This window comes from Lethenteron reissneri, chromosome 51 (assembly GCF_015708825.2).
Source record: "Lethenteron reissneri isolate LAM-NWPU_2019-01 chromosome 51, ASM1570882v1, whole genome shotgun sequence".
In the NCBI taxonomy this organism is placed as follows: Eukaryota; Metazoa; Chordata; class Hyperoartia; order Petromyzontiformes; family Petromyzontidae; genus Lethenteron; species Lethenteron reissneri.
Window position 1 is genome coordinate 2,911,566 of NC_083829.1, and position 22,000 is coordinate 2,933,565.

General features: G+C 48.0%; 1 protein-coding gene across 2 annotated transcripts in view; it reads left to right on the forward strand.

The window, feature by feature from the left end:
* The window catches only part of LOC133355625 (chemokine-like protein TAFA-2), a 124,957-nt gene that overhangs the window by 96,270 nt on the left and 6,687 nt on the right, over positions 1-22,000 (forward strand). For both annotated transcript variants that reach the window (XM_061572992.1, XM_061572993.1), the window contains 2 exons: positions 8,699-8,848; positions 20,925-21,049. In XM_061572992.1, the coding sequence (XP_061428976.1) occupies positions 8,699-8,848; positions 20,925-21,049 (275 nt within the window). The remainder of the gene's footprint in view (positions 1-8,698; positions 8,849-20,924; positions 21,050-22,000) is intronic.

Here is a 22,000-nt window from a genome sequence, read left to right on the forward strand (position 1 = left end):
AGGCTGGTGGAAGTGCCGTGCCGTGGACGGAGACTTGCGGCGAGCAATGGGCGAGGGTCAGAATTGAAGTCCTCCTCCGCTCTGTTACGCAGAGGTGGGACAAAGTCATTGTTATGCAAGTCCAAGTCGAGTCTGAAGTCATCAAATTCATGACTCGAGTCTGACTCGAGTCCAAGTCACATGACTCGAGTCCACACCTCAGAGGTGGGACAAAGTCATTGTTATGCAAGTCCAAGTCGAGTCTGAAGTCATCAAATTCATGACTCGAGTCTGACTCGAGTCCAAGTCACATGACTCGAGTCCACACCTCTGCTGTTACGAGCAGAAGTCTGGCGGTGGCTTGAGGCGCCCGGGCCAGCGAGGAGCCAGTGACGTACGTATGTACGTTGAACTGCTGTCACCGCCGTGCGTAGCCAACCGCATTAATCCGAGGTGCGGGGGAAGGACGGCAAACTCAACACAAAAAGCAGCTTCGTAATAAATTCGTTTTCAAGTCTGAATTTCAAAATGCACAGCTACAGTTGGCTTCCTCATATCGGAAGAAAGAGCGTTCCAGACGGCCGCAGAAGCGAATCCAAAAGCGTTCGATGCGGTGGTCGTCTTTCTTCGATGGCCAGGCGAACGGCCACACAGACGGCAAACCCACACGCACAGCGTGCAGTTTCCCGCTGTATTTCCAATCACTGCCAGCACATCCCTGGAGCCAAAGGGATTGCCGGTCCCCAACGTTTCCTCCCCCCCTTCCCCCTCCTCCGCTCCCTGGCGTTGGCATTGAGGAGGGCAACCGCGAGGTCATCGTCAAGGTCCACGCCCCCCAACGCCACTCCGCTTAGCGGTGCGGCACGACCTTGCGCTGCTCGGCACAGCGAGCGCCCACAGTTCACGGGGCCCACGTGACCGCGGGGGGTCCTCGTAGGCACGTGGCGGCGGAGAGGGCTTTCATTGCGGTCGAGCGAAGCTCATTTATCGTTGTACGGACACGGCGCGACAAAAAGCGGTGTGGGAGGTCAGGGGTCAGATTCATCTGCGGACACCTTCGGCTGGAATTGGGGGGGGGGGGTTATGGCGTGGAGGGGGGGGATGGTCAGGCAATAATTGGGGCGCCACGGTGGCTATGAGATGTTGACTACCTCGCCTGGTATACAGGAGGTCGTGGGTTCGAACCCCGCCCTGGTGCCTGTTGTTTCATTGGAATGTGCATGTCTCTCACCGTGGTTGAGTCGATTTTTTTTCTCCAGGTTCTCCGGTTTTTGTCTTCACATTTAGAATCAACATCACGCGTTCAGGGTATTCGGCTGCTGCTGTACATTTCCACGTGATAAGCCACCTTGTTGAGCGATCATTTGTGGCCAGGTCGCTTTTGAAAAAGAGCTATATAGCCCAGTGGGCCTTACCTGGTAAAATAAACATATTATTTTTTTCGTTCATAATTGATAGATCCTCGTAATTTTTTGTTAGAAAATGATATTTTTAGAACATATTCCCTTTTTACTCGTCCTAGTTTGCGTGTCACGGCGAGTGCTGACGTGACCGCGTTGTCGTGAGCTGGCGTGTCAATTATTCAAAATCCCGACTGCAGCTTTGCAATGCGCTTGATGTTGTGTAAGCGGAGTGAATTGACATTCCGGGAGAAGTCTTTCTCGCAGCGACGTCATTTGCTCTGTACACGTATTAAATTGTAAACGTTATTCGCGAGATACTATTGCATTCGAGTTCTTATTTTACTTAATATTTTCTACCTTCCGAATGCAATTTTTGTTGCGCTATTTAAACTAAAACAATGATATGTTTTAGTCCACGTTCGCGTGCTCATTTTTATAATAAAATAATAACAGCTGGTCTCCGCATGTGCGTGCAACGATAAACGAATGTGTTAATTGGGGGGAAAAATTGTCCCGCAAATAAGTTCATGAAATATAGAAGCGTGTGTGCCATGCTTAGAGAAGGGAATTAGCTAGAACACACAAAGATAACGATCGCCCTTATAACTTAAGCAGAATGTTGGGGCAAGTGCTGTTAGCGAGCGCCTATCAAGGCCCGGCACGGCACACCAAGGGTTGATTGGCCAGCACCATGCCCGACACGCGCACACTCCACCTACACATTCACGCAAACGCACACATGCATTCACTAAACACGCGCGCACACACACACGTGCGTGCACGCACACGTACCCAAACACACACGTCATTTTGTGACATGCCAAACCTCATTAAAAACTTAAAACTTCAACCTTGGGCTGTTCAGAGGGCTCCGATGTTGAATACATAATCCTGATACTTTTCAACCGCCTTACGTGTGTACTCGCACTCCGTGCAGCGCTGTGATTTGTGGACACTGCTGTCAGACGCAAACACTCAATTTGTCCTTATAATGAGGGCTCTTTTTTTTCAAAGTGCCGGCCGTCAATTCTCCGGGCAAGCGACAGGCGCCAATGAAGGAACATGCAGATTCTTTTTTTTTGGGGCTTTTATTTATAGACACCCCGCCAAAGTGGCAGCAAAAAAAAACCGTGTGGAGAGCTTCGCCCGATCGAGCGAGCCGAGCGGTTGGAGGTTAAAATCCGGCCGGGCGCTCATCGCCGTCGCTTTTTCTTTTGTTTAATCTCATTAAAATAACAAGGACAGTTGTACTCCTGCTCATGAACACTTTTCTTTGAAACGAGGTCAACATATTTCAGCAATTATTATGAAGTGTGATTTTTACTTAGAGTTTGCTTTTAACTAAAGTGTATATGTTTTAGCCAAACACGTTTTTATCCCTATGGACTCTTGTCTGCTTACATTAAAAAAAAATACAATCTTCATGCGTTCTCCTCAAAACGTGGAGAAGTGTGAAAGGCTTTATTTTTAGCATGGACCAGCATTTTTGATCATCATCGTCAACGGACCTGATCTATAAATTATAGGAATCGCTCATTACACATGAAGTGCTTGCCACAAATGAACCACAACGCCTTGCTGATCTCGTTAAGTAAGGGGGGGGGGGGGGGGCAGAGCTTTGTGACGTCATATTAGAGGGAGGGTCTGACTTTTTGCGACGCCGTGTGACGAGGGGGGGGGGGGAGGTCAAAAATCGTCCAAAATCGCGTGACGTCATTTATGGACGGCCCCTTGGGTCGTTTGGCGTGACGTCAAACGTTTTGCTCAATTGTAATAATAATATTGTCACGGTGATTACTCATTTGAGGCCGAGTCGACCTAGGCGAAGTCCAGCACCGTTTCAGATAACCGTCACTGGCGGTGACCGTGAGCGGGAATCGAACTCGGGTCGCTGAGTTGAGTAGCATGGCTCCCCAGTGGTACACGCACACAAACAAATACAAAGACCCCCCGTATAGCCTTAACATACTGTAGGGGCAAGTGCTGTTAGCACGAGGGGGTGGGTGGCCAACCCCACGCCTGGCCGCCTTTGTCTCCCTAATACCTAGTGGCGATATTTACACATCGCACCAGGTACTCGTTTGAGGCTGAGTCGACCTAGGTGAGGCCTAGGACCGGTTCACATAATCGTCACTGGGTGTTAGCCGTGAGTAGGAATCGAACCCAGGTGGCCAGGTTCGTAGCGCACTGCCGCTCCTCACAAAGACAAAGATCCCCGGTATAGCCTTCACAGGCTGTTGGGGCAAGCACTGTTGGCGAGCACCTATGAAAGGCCGGAACGGTACACGAGGGGGTGGATGGCCAACGCCACGCCCGACCGCCTTTGTCTCCCCAAGCGTGCGTGCGCAATTGTCCGTGTGAAGGTTTCTGCCCTGTGCAGGTTCCCACTCCTGCGGCACGTCCGCGCGGCGTTGGCGGTGCGCATCGCGTTGAGATTGGCGAAGAGTCCCAGGCGTTCGGCAATATCTCTGGCGTGATCGTTTGAAATCCCACCGTTATTTGATGTTGAAGATCACTGGGGTTTTTCGGCAGAACAAACAAACATACGTACGTACGTAACGTGTTGCCAACGTTTCAACCACGCAGCCATACTGCCGACTTTGTTGTAGTAATTTTGTATAAAATATGATGGCTTTGCAGACACTTCGTACGAAACAAAACCTCAAGTGACACATATATATATGACATCTTAATCAACGTCAAGAGAAGCACATGCTTCAAATTCACTAGGGCACTGCATTGCTTAGGTTTTTTGCTCATTAAGACCGATATTTTTTGTCCGGTGCTGAAAGCATGCTGGTATGTCTGTGTGACACACATATATCTACATATTTATATTTTAAACATTAACAAAGATGCTCCCTTACCTGAGAAATGTATATATATTATTCTTTCAAACAATTCTATTTCACGAGTGCTAATGGTTCATCATCATCATGCACCTGATGCCTCTTTTACCTAATTAGGCAATGAATATTTCGCGTTACGTAACGAAGGACCACGCTCTGGAGGGCACCGCTGCTTGGCACGCGCCTCTCTCTCTCGTCTCTCGTCTCTCTCCTCTCGGCTCTCTCCACGATCAACGCGATGTCCAAGGAAGCACTTAGCTGCGAGCGAATCACAAACGCACTTGTCCCAGTGAATGGGGAAGACATGGCGGAAACGCGAATCATTGTTTTTCTTTACCAATTAAAATGGCAGTATTTTTAATGAAGGGGTTTTTCCTTTTAAAGTCACAGCTGTGAGTCTCAAATTGTTCACGCGACGTTCCACCCTTTTTACCGTTACGGTCTCGTTTATATATTTTTATAAGCGTGAAACAAAAAAAAATGTAATTGCATTTGCTTGAGCAAACAAAGCGGCAGCCTCATTTTGACTCATCTCAAATTGCTCTCGCGCTCGAATCGCGGGGAGTAAAGCGATTGGAAAAATAAAGAGATGCGTTTTTAGCTGGATTTAAATGTTTCTGTACGAATGCTCTCCACGTGCTCGCCTCCGTACGTTACGTGGAATATCATTTAACGTTATATAACTTCCACCGCATTGCTAAACTTGGAAGTACATCGTCGTCATGCCACTGCCATCGTTTGACCAAAAAAATAAGTTTTTTTAACAACCAATAAAAATAAGATTTTAACATTATAAGTGATATCTAATCCGAAGGTGAAATCTTCACTCTATAAAGCTGAGAACAAGACTGAAAATATGGCAACTATATAGAATCGTATCCTGAAGTTATAGTGCATATTAACTAAGGATAAATAATATTAATAATGTATTAATGTTGAACTTCTTTCATACTCTACGTCGCCAACCATAATCATCGGAGTTGAAGGGGGACAACACCAAACTAAACACGAAAAAAGCAGTCTTGAAGAAGTGATTTTTCGGTGCGAAATAAGTTCAACATGCAACGTACACGCCTCGAATCGCGACGAAACTCGCCAATGCTCTGCAGGCTTAATAAATATTACAAAAATAATAAAGATCACTGGGTTCAGAGCACAGAGGCAATTCGCCACCGCGCACTATAATTGGGTCTCCGCATTTGGCGAGCAGATAAATGAATTAACTTGTGTCACTATTTTTTCTTCGAGGTGCGAAATAATTCTAAAATATTAAAATGGATTTCTGTGCGGAAGAGAAATGAAAGTGAGATGAATAGCATAATTCCCGCCTGGTGTCGAATACGTATTTTCCCTGATTCTATTTCAAATTTTGTCCTAAGCAATGTGCCGTAATAGGACCAGCCGTGTAAAGGATATAGATTTCCTATTTTACGAGTCGGTACAATGACATCACAGGCATTTTTTTTATCACCGCATCTCATCAATTGTTTAGCTTGCTTCTGATGAAGCGCCACGTTTGCTGCTGTTTTCCCCACATAGTTGTCAATTCAGAAGTGTTAATTAGATCCAGAAATGACTGCGGAGACCTCCACTGGATTAAATCGCCACCAGACCGGAGCTCTTGAATTTGGTCACGTGTCCACGTATAGAGACAAAGACAAAGATCCCCCGTATGGCCTTAACAGACTGTTAGGGCAAGTGCTATTAGCGAGGACCTATGAAGGCCGGTACGGCACACAAGGGGGTTGGGTGGCCAACACCACGCCCGGCCGCCTTTGCCTCCCGCGTGGCGATATTTACACATTGCACCAGGTACTCATTTGATGCTGAGTCGACCTAGGGGAGGCCCATGACCGGTTCGGATAATCGTCACCGGTGTTGGCCGTGAGCGGGAATCGAACTCGGGTCGCCAGGTTTTCAGCGCAGCGCGCTAACCGCTACACCACCGCTCCCACATACAAAGACACACACACTCACTCCTACCGTGCAAATGCAATAGGTCAGCCTACTGGCAACAAATAACGATGTTGCAAGATATCACTGGACAAATTAGGGCCATGCAACCCAAACTATGGACCATTTCGTAAACCCACTGTAGTCTGTGCTCCTTTAACCGAGGATGAGCATCAAAACGACACGAACTCTCTCTCTCTCTCTAGATTTGAAGCTTTCGTGACTACAAGGATTCATACTCTTAGTTCTTTCGGTAAAGTCACGTAGGTAAAAAAAATGAAATAAAAAATAATAAAAATAAAATAATAAAATCAGGACGTTTCAGAGGCAACACAAGTCTCCGTCATCAGGTGGGACCGTCACAGCCAGATTTACTGCATCAAGTGAGGCAGGGATTCAAGATGCAAGCTCTTAAATACAAGTTCAGGAGGGGGAGAGGGGGGGCGGAGGAGCTTATCAGAATGTGGTAGCCAATGAATGGAACGTATCGGGAGGGGGGGGGGGCACATTAGATACGCACTGTCTCTCTCTGCTGCTGCTGAAGCCCTCATCGTTGCCAGCAGGCCTCGACATTGGCATTAAGCTCCTAAACACATTTACCATCGTACGGAGGAATGGAATGGGAAATATGAAAACCCGATTGACTCCATCCAATGGAGCAGCTGCCAGTTTGTCTTTGGTCCAGGGCAGCTCCAGGAAACATTTGAAGTTGGTCAAACTGTAAACGAAGCGTCGCACACAAATTGTAAATGCTGTGGGTTTACTCTCCAACACGCCGGTGTGCTGAAGTGGTAACTAATTGACACATTTTGTTTACGTGACAAACTCTAACTATTTGGTGCTGTCGGCTGGTGGCGGGTTTAACGAAACATTTATATTTACGCGATCTCACCCGAAAATACCCCTCTATTATGGGTATTGGTCGCGAAATCCCACGTGTTAAACTGAAGGATGTGTGCGACACACAGGCACGAAGCTTCCGTTTGTAAAAAAAAAAATCATTATCCTGGGCACTCTGGGTTCTTTATTCAAATCAAGTCGGAGCAATCTTCATCCTCAAACGAGCATGACGGGGGGGGGGGGGCAATGCTCGCACCTCCGATTAGCTACGTACGGTGTGAGAGAGGTTCAGTGGCTTCGAGCCAAGACCAAGACCAGTGTTCTTTCAGTGTAAGGCCCACCGCCCTTGACGTGCGACCCCTCCAATCACCATCGTTGTGCTTCCGTCAAAACCTCCAATGATGTCAAACGTGCGTGGCGAACGGCCCTCAGCTCCGCCGATGTCGTATCGGGGAGGGTGGCCCCTTCTCTGATTCGCGAAGGCATTTGTGAAGATCACCGGTCAATACGGTATCATGGACGGGGCCGTTGGTGACCATCGCATTCTCGCGGTTTGGTGGCTGGAACGACAACGTCAGGAGTGGTACCCCCCCCCCCCCCAAGGGGCCGTCCATAAATGACGTCACGCACCTAGGGGGGGGGGGGGTCAGACATTTGTGACGATGTGTGACGAGGGGGGGGGGGGGGTGGAGAAATGTGACGTCCTATCAAAATGCGTAATTTTAAGTAAATATAGACAACACGTTCTACTTAATTAAATATATACTTTTTAATAAATGTCTTCTCCTACAACGTAACATTAAATAATCACTACAATGACAATAGTTTAAAGCGATTTGAAGCATGTTTAATTTTTTTTGGGGGGGGGGGGAGGAGGCAGAGCTTTGTGACGTCATATTTGAGAGGGGGTCTGACTTTTTGTGACGCCGTGGGACGAAGGGGGGGGGGGGTCAAAAATCGTCCAAAATCGCGTGACGTCATTTATGGACGGCCCCCAAACCGCTCCTCGCCCAGGGTGTGTGAACGCCCACTGCCCCCCCCCCGCCTGGGCAATCAACGCATCACCCAGGGTGCCTGTTATCTCGTCGCGGGTTCCATCGGTAAATCAAATCAATGCGGCGACCTCTGGATCGAAAGAGCGCGTGTGCGAACCCCATTACACCACGGTGGCAATCACTTAAGAAATACTAGCGGGGGGGGGAGGAATAAATAAAAAAATGCAAAAAAATTAAACGAGCAGGTGGGGTGGGCTAATGGGACACTGGTTGGTGTCATGCATGTGTGCGCACGTGTGTGTGTATATTCAGAGCGTATTGTGTGTGTGTATTGACAGTGTATTGTGTGCGTTTTGAGAGCGGTCGTGTCGCGGTCAGAACGCTGCGTTACGAACCCGGCCAACCGAGTTCGATTCCCAATCACGGTCAACACCAGCGACCGGTGCAGGGCCTCCCCTAGGTCGACTCAGCCTCAAACGAGAACCTGGAGCGATGTGTAAACATCGCCGCTGACGAGACAAAGGCGGCCGGGCGTGGTGTTGGCCACCCAACCACTCGTGTGCCCTTCATAGGCGCTGCTTGCGAACAGCACTTGCTCCTACAGTCTGTAAAGTCTAAACGGGTGGATCTGTATCTTCATGCGCGTGTGGCGTGTTCCCCCCCCCCCGCCCCCTCCCAGGGCCGATGCGAATGGGCACGTGCGAGGTTCTGAAAGCGCACCGCTGCTGCAACAAGAACAAGATCGAGGAGCGCTCGCAGACGGTCAAGTGCTCGTGCCTGCCCGGCCAGGTGGCCGGCACCACGCGCACGCGCCCGGGCTGCGTCGACGGTGAGGAGGCCCCCCCCACCACCACCTCCCTTCTGCCCCCACCCCCCCTGCCTCTCTCGCTCTCCACTCCATGCTGAAGCTGCCTTCTCTTAGAACAGGTGGTCGGCAAAGCTGCGGCGCTGGAGCCGCGTGTGGCTCTTTAAGGGGCTGCTTCGTGACGTTAGTTATCGAGGACCGCTGCCGTCTCGTATTCATCACTTCGCGTTGCGGTGTCAAACTTGAAATATTGAGTTTTTGCTATTCGTTTTTTTCGTGACTGAATTCGACCAATAATTGCCCTTCTTGTTACTTTTTGTTTTGTCGACCCCTGCATTATAGCACTGTCTGTTCATTTATTGAGGGTCTCAAATCTTGACTTAAAGCTTTCGTGATTGCAGGAATCCATATCCTTTACATATTGAGGTCTTCTTTATTCGCGTTTTCCGACGCATGCTGTGACGGTTGCGACGGCGAGCGCGCGGCCGGCTCGGCGCAGCGCGGTTCTCTGTCTGCGGAGCTCATTGGTCGTGACTGGACGGGGTCAGCTGCACATGTGTGACAAAAGAGCTTTATAGCCCATCGGATTCCTCCAGTATAAATGCATATTCTGATAAATAAATTAATTAATGTGCGGAGACGGGGTGGGGGGGGTAGACGAGGGTGGTGTGGGGGCAGTGGCTCATGCAATTGGATGGCTGGGTGCTGATGGTGGGGGCTGTTTCTTAACCCTCCCCCTCCCCACTCCAACCTCTGTCCACCCATCGGTATAAATGTGTAGGCCACAGTTAGTCCACTGACGGGTCGCGTGTGGCGGGGTAACGTGTGGGTCCTCCCACCTCTTGTGAGACGTGAAAGAGTAGGCCAAAAGTGCCTTCATCGAGGGCCTCTCTACAGACCCCCCTGGTGCAGGCGTCGGCAAACCCAAAGCCACAATCAGACAAAAAAAATTCGAATTCGGTAAACAAATGAAAAAAACAACAACCCCTCAATGCTTCAAGAGCCTCCGCAATGCAACGTGGTGGTGGTGGTGGTGAATACGAGACGGTGGCGGTCCTCGATAAATAACATCACGAGGCAGCCCCTTCAAAGAGCCACGGCAAGGCTCCAGAGCCTCCAGAGCCGCAGGTTTCTTTTGCCGACGACCTCCTGCCACTCGCGGAAGGCCTTCCGCCGGCAGCGGGGTGCGCGAGTGTTCTACGGGGGATTCTCGAAGGAAATTGTATTGAGTTACACACGTGGCAGGCTTTCGCGACCAATATCATGCATAATAGAGTTTTTTTTTGGGTTAGGTCGCGTAAATATGATAATGTGTCGTTAAACCCGCCACCACCCGACACAGCTAACTAGGTAAGGGTTGTCACGTAAACAGAACGTGGCCAATTCGTCACTAGTACAGCACTAGTGTATAGTGTAGTGTATAGTGTAGTGTATAGTGTAGTGTATAGTGTAGTGTACTAGTACAGCACACCGGTGTGTTGGAGAGCCAAGTCACAAGATTTACAAACTGAGTGCGACGTTTGTCATGTATATGCATTCATTAATCCCCCCCTTCCCCCACTTCGCTCAAGAAGGACTCACAAGTGACGTCATCACATCTACCCCTCTATTCAAGGAACGAAACAGGAGGATTTCTCCACAAATATGGCTGCCGCCTGATCTAACCCAAAAAACCTCTATTATCAATGTTATTGGCTTTCCGGCACGGCTGCGAGTGTGCGCAATCAGCGCTGTACGTTGCGGAGCGAAATTCGCGAGCCTCTTTTTAATACGCCTAGAACCCCACCTACCCCTCCCTACCCGTTACTCGGCAGCCTCCGTAGGCGTGCGCCCAGGCACTAACGTGGAGGCTGAGCCGCTGCTTTTTGAAGATAGACGAATGAGCCTCGGTTTTTTTTTCCTCGAGGGCTCGGGCGATTAACTCCGCTCGCCCGCCTTTGTTGCGTCGATGGTGACATATCACCCTTCATTAGTGGGGAGGGCTGCGCATGGCGCTGCCTGGAGCCGCCGGCTTTCATCATCCCGGGGATTGTTCGCGCCTTGCCTCCACCCGCCCCCCCCCTACCCTGTTAGCGGCACGACTCCCCGCGACGCAAAGTGGGAGTGGAGCGCGACAAGCGGATGAGCTGAAGGTTTATTTCCCATCGTCGGGAGGTGCCCCCCGCTCCCCGCACGGTGGCACCGCTGACAATGCACCCCTAACGTTGGGTGGCTCTTCTCCGTAGACTCAACACTGCACCAGGGACTTATAAATGCCTATTGACCCAATACTGCCCATGGACTCAACACTGTCCATAGACTCAACACTACCCATAGACTCAACACTGTCCATAGACTCAACACTGTCCATAGATAAAGTCACGTAGAATGGAAATAATAAAATAATAAACATTTAACATAATAAAATAATTCTCACGACGTTTCGGCCACAACGCAAGTAGCCGACGGCTGCTTGCGTTGTGGCCGAAACGTCGTGAAAAGTATTTTATTATGTTTTATTTTTATTATTTTATTATTTTATTATTTCCATTCTACGTGACTTTACCGAAAGAACCAAGAAGATGAATTCCTGCAGTCACGAAAGCTTTAAATCGAAATTTAACTGTCCATAGACTCAACACTGCCCATAGACTCAGCACCGCCCACAGACTCAATATTACCCGTAGACCCAACACTGCCCATAGACTCAACACTGTCCATAGACCAAACACTGCCCATAGACTCAACATTACCCATAGACTCAACACTACCCATAGAATCAGCATTGCCCATGTACATGAAGCATTCCCCCTCCTTAACCTCCTTCCGTTTATCTCTCAAAACCTCACCTCTTCTCTATCGCCAATTCCCTTCCTCTTCCCTCCCCTTGTCCCTCCACCCCTTCCCGTCCCTCCCCTGTAGCCCTTTCGAGACCCGCGCGCGTGCCTTCTGTTACGGTCATTCATTTCACGGCGCTCGCACTGCCCCTGCCATCTAAATCACTCGATTGTAGTTTCCGCTTTTTAAACTTTGTTTAAAAGCACGCCTTGGAGCCTTGAGCCAAGGCGTGTGCTTTATAAATATAAATAATATAAGCTAAGGCGACTGTTGTGTGAATGCCAGGTTTACCCTACCCATAGTGCAGATGGCCCTCTGGTAAAAAAAATTAAAATTGTCAGTTTGACTGCCGGTGAAAGTTGCGTGGATAAAAAAAAGGTCCCTTCAAGGGATGTCAGAAGCGATTGAATTAAAGCGTATTCCACACAACGCTCCCCGACCCGGGATGTGTGCGAGAGATTTGCTCGGCGAGGAGTTCCGGATGGACGCGTCGTTGTCAGTGCGCGACGTGCGTAGCGCGGTCGGGAAATGCAATTGGTGAAAACGGAGAGTGTAGCGAGCCTGCCCGTCACCATCTCTGAAACATAGCTCAACCGTTTAATAATTGAGTCGACGGCTATAATAATGATCCCGTGCGGTTTATATGTTGCTCACGGATTGTGCGAGAGTGTTTGAATAAGAAAGGGGTTTTAAAAAATGATTATGTTGACTTCGTCTGTGCAATTTGGGTAAATATTGCACGGGGTCATGACCCCCTGGTACTCGTGCAATAATTTTGTTTGACCTGTACATTTTGCCACATGATCAAAGCTGGCTCGGGTCCTACACAACTGCATCTTAGAAAAACTGTGAGAGGTTATTTAACTTTTTGTCCTGTCAGGGCGTAAAGACCTCGCGCATTGAAGAATTACAAATGCAATGGTCAGCGCCCTCACTGGACTTGCAACCCAGAGGTCACCGGCTTGACCTCATGGTGCGTCAGCTGAAACCATGGTGCAAGTGTCTTCAATCCGACCGCCTGCTGTCCACGCAGCAGTATAGATGATGTATATCGTAGTGAGTCGATCGGCAGGTCGCGTGCGGTGGGGTAAAGTGTGGGTACCTCCACCTCGGGGGCGCCGTGGTGGCGAGGGGTTAACTACCTCGCCTGGTATAAAGAAGGTCGTGGGTCCGATCGCAACCCCGACGCCCGTATGATTAGAGTTTGCGTGTACTCCGATTTCCCCCTCCAAATTTAGAATAAACATGCGTTCAGAATATTTGGCTGCGATACATTTCCAGCCGATGACAAGCCACTCCGTTGAGCTTTCAATTGTGGCCAGATCGCTTCTTGGAAAAAAAAAATCTATGTAGCTCAGTAGGCTTTACCTGGTAAAGTAAAAAAGTTGAATAGTTAATGGTTAAATCGTTTCAAAGACGTCTGGCCAGAATGGAAGAGGAATATCCAGAGAGGCTAACAAATAACGAGGTGCGGTCTAAGGAAGAGGCTCTCGAATGCTCGCTGTGGTGGTGGTGGTTGTAGTGGTTGTGGTGGTGGTTGTGGTTGTGGTGGTGGTTGTGGTGGTTGTAGTGGTTGTGGTGGTGGTGGTGGTAGTGGTTGTAATGGTGGTTGTGGTGGTGGTGGTGGTTGTGGTGGTTGTGATGGTGGTTGTGGTGGTTGTGGTGTTGGTTGTGGTGGTTGTGGTGGTAGTGGTTGTAATGGTGGTTGTGGTGGTGGTTGTGGTGGTGGTGGTGGTGGTGGTGATTGTGGTGGTTGTGGTGGTTGTGATGGTGGTTGTGGTGGTTGTGGTGTTGGTTGTGGTGGTTGTGGTGGTAGTGGTTGTGATAGTGGTTGTAATGGTGGTTATGGTGGTGGTGGTTGTGGTGGTGGTTGTGGTGGTGGTTGTGGTGGTGGTGGTGGTTGTGGTGGTTGTGGTGGATGTGGTGGTAATGGTGGTTGTGGTGGTGGTTGTAGTGGTTGTGGTGGTGGTTGTAGTGTTGGTGAAATCCTCTCCAGCAGCCTGTGTCGTGAGAAACCAAATTGCAGGGCTGCACCCTGGACCGTGTGTTCACCTGGGGTGGTGACCGCTATGGTGAGTCATGGCAACACACGCGGGTTAGGGTGTTGTGTGAGCGGCCACAACCGTGGCAATGGATCATCAGAATCGGAAACTTAATTTCGGCTGGAGGAGGAATCCCATGAGCAATGCAGCTCTTTTGTTCACAAATGTCCAGTATGGGCAGGTCAACGGGTTACAACAGCAAACAATTACAAACAAAACGATAGGAGTGCAAAATAGAGAACGTGGTAAGCAAGTGATTAAATATGAATAAGTTACATGAGTCCGATTTATCAAGCTTGGGCAAGGCAGCAAAAACAACAACAATAACAACAACAACACAGCCCCAGACCACACCAAGACAACACCACGACAGCAGTAGCCCCTCAAAGAAGCGGCACATCAACATTGAACGATCTACACGACCACGGGTGAGGATCACGGGTGCGGGATATTTTATTTAGAGGAAGAATGCACGACGCTAAGGTGGAGGAAAACAACGCGAGTTGGGGGGGGGGTGAGCGGCCAGAGTGGGCGTCACGTGACCAACGCCTTTAGGGGTCGTAGCAGGGGTCATAGAGCCACGTTGCTCACGTTGAGAAAGGTTAAAGATTGTTTTTTAACCTCCTTTTGTTTCTTTTCCGGCACGACAAGCGAGTGGGAATCAAGCTCATTGAATATTCCGGAACGCGAGTGAATATTCCTGAAAAGACTCAAGCGCCTGTTTGCGTGTCAAAATTATTAATGGGAGGAACCCGTAAAAGCCGGCAGGGATTTGCCATGCCTTATCAGCCAGATTCCCGACTATGAAGGAGATGAATTTTTGTTTCGATGTATCTTAGCACATTTTCGTGAACATTTGCCATACTTCATACGGATTTCGCCGCATTGCCGCTTCAGTGCTCAATACATTTCACTTGTCTTTACACCCTGAGAGAATAAGAACAAATTAAACCCCACCAAATAACAACTCGCTGCTCTTCTGATGTGCAGCTGCACAAGAGCGCCACGTTGGCTCCCTTTTGTTGGGTCGAAAAAAAGATGTAGGCCCTGAAGATTTGGGTCATGCCCATTCTCTATGCGAATGCTTTTTTTTCCATTAAAATCTCACTCGACATAGGTTACTGAATTAATACAAGTCTCTCTGCCTATAGAAATACCCTCACATACGAACCCAGTTGCATCCCTCCCTGTGAGATTTCAAGTAAATTTCACAATGCAGAGCATCATGATTAGTATTATGATTGTTCGACATTACAATGAGATGTTGCGTTGCTGCAGAAGAAAATGAAAGCAAAATTATTGAAGGCTAGCATCCGAACCGGTATTTGTATTATAGGATGACCCTGGTTCTGCAGTTGGCACGAAAGATAGCACAGCACTCTATAAAACATTAAACAAGTGGCAAATGTCAAATGAGCATTGGCGCCGTCAGCAATTGTAATGCAAAAATAGAAATTCTAGATTTGAAGCTTTCGTGACTGCAAAGATTCATACTCTTTGGTTTTTTCGGTAAAGTCACGTAGGTAAAAAATAAAATAAATGAAAACTAAATTAAATCACGACGTTTCGGACGCAACACAAGCGTCCTTCTTCTGTTGGGGACAACGTAGCGAAAGCACAATCGCTTAAGTGTGTCAAACACACTTAAGCGGGTTTGAGTTGTTTTCATTTATTTTATTCGATTTTTTACCTACGTGACTTTACCGAAAAAACCAAAGAGTATGAAACATAGAGATATTCACAAAAAAACAATGAATCAGATTGCGTTCCCTAAAGCGTTACTGTAACATTTTTTTAAGTGTCCTAGAGAGTCATGAATTAATTTAAATTCCCCCGAAAGGCATAATACGATTTCCCCGGAGCACCTATCAGATTTATTTAAATTCCACTTAAGATGATGCATTCTACGACTCATTTTAATAATGTCCAAGCGCAATTGTTTTAAAATGTTTTTATTCAAGCGGCACATTTGCTCTGGTTTTTTTCGTTCGCAAAGGGAAATAATTGGCACCTGTCGTGTTGTTTAGAGCCCGCGATGGGCACTGTGATTATTATTATATTTTAGAATGTTCCGTACTGAAAAGGTCATATTGACCCAAGAAGATTTTTTTTACAGAACCCCTTGTCTCTATTTTCCAAGCAATATATTAAATTCTCCCTGTCTGTGCTTTTGGAAAAATATTATTAAGTGTGAATTTGCATACTTTCAGACGTTAATATAAAATTTCTTCAACCACCATTTGTTTCTCATCTAATGCACCTCAATAAAAAAAACATGGACTTACAGTTTAATACGATAAGATTTAATAGAAATGTTCAGCAGAATTGCACGTACAGGAACTGAGGTACAGGCGGAGATGTGAGAAGGTCGGTTACGTGAACATCTATCGATAATTATCAGCTATACCATTGCACAGATAGCCCAGTCTACGTTTGTCCAACATTGGGCCGACATTGCGATTAGCATGGTTGACTACGTACGGTGCGAAATAAATTCAACGTACATACGTCCATGGGTCCAACGCTTCCAACCGCATCTCTACGTTGGACCAACGTTGGCACGTTCCCTAGGTGGTCGCTGGATAAAGTAGCGTGCAAACTGCTCAGAATGTGAGGAAGTGCATCACCGCACGCAAGGGATGGACGACTGTGCGTCAGATTGAAAGCGCGTGGCCGCCTGTGAAAAGGTCGGAGTTGGAGAAAACACTTTAATTGGTCAGCGTGGATATGCACCACGGTGTTGCCGTGGCGAGATGTTAACTGTCTTGCCTGGTCTACAGGAGGTCGTGGGTTCTATCCCAACCCTGACGTCTGCTGCTGCTGTATATTTGGAGTTTGCGTGTCTCTCTCATCATCACCACGGTGGCTAGGATATGTTAACTACCTCGCCTGGTACACAGGAGATCGTGGGTTCTATCCCAACCCTGACACCTGCTGCTGTATATTTGGAGTTTGCGTGTCTCTCTCATCATCACCACGGTGGCTAGGATATGTTAACTACCTCGCCTGGTACACAGGAGATCGTGGGTTCTATCCCAACCCTGACACCTGCTGCTGTATATTTGGAGTTTGCGTGTCTCTCTCATCATCACCACGGTGGCTAGGATATGTTAACTACCTCGCCTGGTGTGCAGGAGGTCGTGGGTTCTATCCTAACCCTGACGCCTGCTGCTGCTGTATATTAGGAGTTTGCGTGTTCTCCTCGTGGTCACGTGGATTTTGCTCTGGGTCCTCGAGTTTTTTCCTCCACATTTATAATGAACGTGCGGTTAGAGTATTCGGCTGCTATAAATTTCCAAACGACAAGCCACTTCGTTGAGCTATCATTTGTGGCCAGGTCGCTTCTGAAAAAAGAGCTATATTGGTCATTGGGCTTTACCTAGTAAAAAACAAAAATAGTTTAACAATAGTCGGATATTCGACGTTTTACCTTGTTTCCACTGTACGCGGTCAAGATGTGCGCCTTTTGGCGTCATCTGGTCCAACCCATGTGAGACTAGGCTCTAAGGAAAGCTGTCTCGGGTGTGGACCAATCAACTTCAAGGACAGTGCATATATTATCAGAGTTATGTTTTTTTTTGCATTATGACTGCAGGTATTGTAGTCTATGCAAACATGACTCCTTGTAAAAAGGTGTCAGTTTTGTTGCCAGATAGAAGGGTAAAAAAACAATTATCAGAACAATTATCATGTGAACCTCGGCTAGCACTTTCGCGGGTCTCGGAAAACACAACGCTATCCTCAAGTTCCTCCGACGGGCATGCCGCTCCAGACAGAAGCCACACGCGTTGAGAGAGCGCCTTTGCCATCAGTTGCTTTGCTTGTGTTTTGTTCATCTTGCTTTTTGTGTGTTTTCTGCCCTTAATTGCTGTCGAGTAACGAGTGATGGATTAACAAAAAGAAAACGAGCATTCCGTTAAAAATAAGAAAACACCCCGATTTCCTCATTAATTTTTTCTCTCCAAAATTTTGCTCTGGTCCCTCCTCAGGGTAAACAATTAAGTGTGCTAGAGCACCTGGTTAAATATTCTCACTACGAGTTTTTAGGCTCCAAACTAAGTGATGGTGAAAATTACGTGTGAAAGCGATTACGGAGCATTTGATTATTTATTGGCATCTCCGTTTTAATTAACATTTTCAGAACTTTAATTAAAATGTGAGATGATTGTCAAACGTATGATGATTCACACGGTAACTATTCACACATCCGAAACTGGAATGACAGGGAGGTTACTTTTCCATGAACAGCCAAAAAAAAGAATTTGAAGAAAAATAACAATAGAGTTGTTGTTAAGATGATTCCCTCAGCAGATGAGACCAGACATTTCACTTGTCAGTTCCACCTCAGGGGATAAATATTAATTTCTTTTTTGTGAAAACAAAGGTTCACAAACAATGCGAATAACTTACGTGCTCCATGCAATTTACTCTTGTGGACCATATAAAGAAATTCGTCATAATCATCCACATCATTGCCATTATATTCTTGGTTCTTTCGGTAAAGTCACGTAGAAGGGAAACAATAAAATAATAAAAATACAATTATTGCTGTGTTTTTCACGCCTGATGATGATTGCTTGTGTTGCAGTCGAAACTTCGTGAGCATTTTATTATTTAATATTTTTATTATTTGATTGTTTCCCTTCTACGTGACTTTACCGAAAGAACCAAGAATATGAATCCCTGCAGTCACGAAAGCTTTAAATCTAAAATCATTGCCATTATCTATCCACTGCTGGATGGAGGCCTCACCAGGCCATCGCCATCTCTCTTCCAATCTTGCTGCTACCATCCGTCACACTGCTGCACGTGAACTGACTTCATCACGTCATCGCCACGGTGGCTTCAGCGGTCTCGTCCATCCGCCAACATCCCATCTGGCAATGCAGTGGCGAGATGTTAACTCCCTCGCCTGGTATGCAAGAGGTCGTGCGTTCAATCCCGACCCTGACGCCTGCTGTATATTTGGAGTTTGCGGTGTCTCTCTCTCTCCAACATCCCATCTGGCGATGCAGTGGCGAGATGTTCTGTTCCTCGCCTGGTATGCAGGAGGTCGTGCTTTCAATCCCGACCCTGACGCCTGCTGTATATTTGGAGTTTACGTGTATCTCTCTCTCTCCCCGTGGTCGCGAGGATTTTTATCCGGATCCTCCGGCTTTTCCCCTCCACATTTAGAATCAACATCGTGTATTTAGAGTGTTTGACTGATATACATGTCCACGTAATAAGCCACTTCGTTGAGCTATCATTTGTGGCCAGGTCGCGTCTCAAAAAAGATGCTAACACCTGAGTGGGTCTTAACTGGTAAATTAAAAATAAATTAGTTTGAGTTGGTATGGTATGTAAAACATCAGCACCGGGGAAACATAGCTGGCAACCCACTCCATCGTAGACTGTGCCGGTCTTCATCGGTGCTCGTTAACAGCACTTGCCCCACAAGTCTGTGAAGGCTATCCAGGGGTGGCGATGGTGCAGTATTTAGTGCATTGGGCTACACAATCATTGCGCTCCAAATTTGCTTCGATTCACGTGCACAACACGAGTGTGCGTGCCTCTTGCCGTTGTTTTTGTATTATTGTTGTTGTTATTTTTATATTGTTGTTGTTTTTATATTTGTTGACGTGGGTCGGAGACATTCAGCCGTAAGCTTTTTTACGAGAATGACCCACGGAGCACCTTCGTAAAAAATAAAAGTTGCGGCGTAGAAACCCTAACATTGCAGACGCACGAGTTGCAAAGACATTCAAGGGAAAAAAAAACAAATACACGTTCAAAATCTTGACTTAAAGCTTTCGTGACTGCAGGAATTCATATTCTTTGGGTCTTTCGGGAATGTCACGTAGATGGTTGAAAGAAAAAACACAAAAAACTACGACGTTTCGATCACAACACATGCGATCGTCATCATGCGTTGTGATCGAAACGTCGTAGTTTTTTTTGCTATTTTCTTTGAGCCATCTACGTGACTTTACCGAAAGACCCAAAGAATATGAATACACGTTCAGTTCGCGCAACACTCGAGCGGCGCAGACATCAACGCCGAAGCGCCAAGCCGTACAAAAGCCCCTTGCAACCCACACGCGCAGGGAACAGAGCGCGCACAGATCAGCGGCCTGGGCCCTCCCCCGCGGTCGACTTCGGCCTCAACAGCACCGAGGATACAAGGCGGCCACGCAAGGTGGCCCACAACGGCTTCCTCGTTCTCCCCGCCCGGCCTCCGGTGGGCGCTCCGGCCCAAGAGCACTCGCCCCGGCCACTCCCCCCCCCCTGCCCGTGTGGTCGTGCTTCACTCTTCGTGAAGTTGCACATCGCCGACTCATCATCGCACGGCCCTGATGCCTTCCCACGCTCATCACGGTCTCGCGCCAGCAGTCGTAGGGAGGGGAAGGGAGGCGCTCTTGATACGTGACCGCCAGCTGTAGACGCTGCGTCGCCGCGAGTTTGGTTCCAGGCCGTCGTCCCATTTGGGCCCTCGTTGGCTTGGCCATTTTTAGGGGACCGTCTCTTTTTTTTCAGGTTGTTGTTGCGGGAACAAGCGGAGGGGCTCTGCGTCGCGCACTTTCCGGACGCGCTTTTGCGACCGCCTGGAACGCAAAGTTCCAGAAAGCCACTGGAAGCCGTGCACTTTTAAATCAAGATTGATAACTCAACAAACTAAACTAAACACGAAAAAACGATTCTAAAGAAATTAATTTTCAATCTAGATTATTTAAAGTGCATAGCTCCAGTGGATTCCTGATATCAGAATGAAGAGCATTCCAGACGGCCACGGAAGCGCATCTGAAAGCGAGCGATGCGGTGACAGTTTTTGTTCGATGGCCAGCCACAAGCCGCCGCTGAATGCGAGGATGACCAGAGTTCGCGTGACGGTTTATGCTCCTTGACGAGATCAGCGGTGTATCGATGTTCATTTGTGGCAAGCACTTTGTGTGTAACGTTCATGAGTTGCAGGGAGTTACAGGGAGAGCGGCGAGGCCAACGGCCTCCACCAACGGCCCTACTGAGGGCTCCTCTGTGTGCGTCGCTGGCAGCGTCTACGTCGTGATGAGGGCTCCTCTGTGTGCCGTGTCGCGTCGCTGGTCGCGTCTACGTCGTGACGAGGGCTCCTCTGTGTGCCGTGTCGCGTCGCTGGTCGCGTCTACATCGTGATGAGGGCTCCTCTGCGTGCCGTGTCGCGTTTTTGGTCGCGTTTACGTCGTGACGAGGGCTCCTCTGTGTGCCGTGTCGCGTCGTCGTTGCAGCGTACATCGTGATGGAGAAGTGGTGGTGTCACATGCAGCCGTGCAACGACGGGGAGGAGTGCAAGGTGCTTCCGGACCGCACCGGCTGGAGCTGCTCCTCCGGCAACAAAGTGAAAACCACCAAGGTGCGACACGCCAACCATGGGCAGCCGCAGTGGCGAACACATTTAGATAAGAAATAGGCGCTATAGAGATAAGACATCGATGAGGATTTAGTGATGAGTAATTTTGCACGTACACGGTTTTCATTGAAACTACTGCTGACCCGCCCGTACTAGACATCTGCGAAAAAGAGCTTCATAGCTCATCAGATTCTTCCTTCTCCGGTCTAAAATAAAGATTCTGATTCTGAAGGCCGCTGAGCTCTATAGCACTTTTTCAGAAGCGACCCTGGCCCACAAAATGATAGCTCAAACGAAGCGGCTTATCATCATGTGGAAATGTATAGCAAACAAATACTCATTGATTGGTTCGATTCGTGTCGATTGATTTCAGGCACGCATCTGTCCACGCTGCGTTATGCACGTGTCATGTACACACTTCACACGTGTGCTTGTATTCAAAAGCCAGACGCTTACTTTACATGCTCTCTGGAGGTCTGGCTTTCTAACAGATACACGCAAAATGAACGCGAAAGTTACGGTCAATATCGTAATGCATTTCTCGACAAGAGCAGGTATTACCTCTAGATGAATGGGGTGTCACTGAGATATATTTTATCGCAATATTTATCGTGATCCGGTGTTTTGGGTTTGCATTTGTATCACCCAGTGGCTACGGAGATAATGCAGTTACATGAATTCAACGAATTGGATAAATACAAAGCGCAGTACTTGGTTTACCAAAATAATGACCGCACTCACGTAAATCATTACGATGAAGGCCGGTGTCGTCTCGCTGGGGTCAGGGGTCAGAGTGTTGAGCCGGTGGTAGGTAAGCACGTGCGCTGTAAATGCAGCACTGTGTTGGCAGCAGATTTATATGACAGGATTGAGTCTCTCCATAGCAATTGGAAAATTCATATTTTTGCTGAATGCTAGCAGGTAATTTATCCGGTGTGGTGGTGGGTATGGACG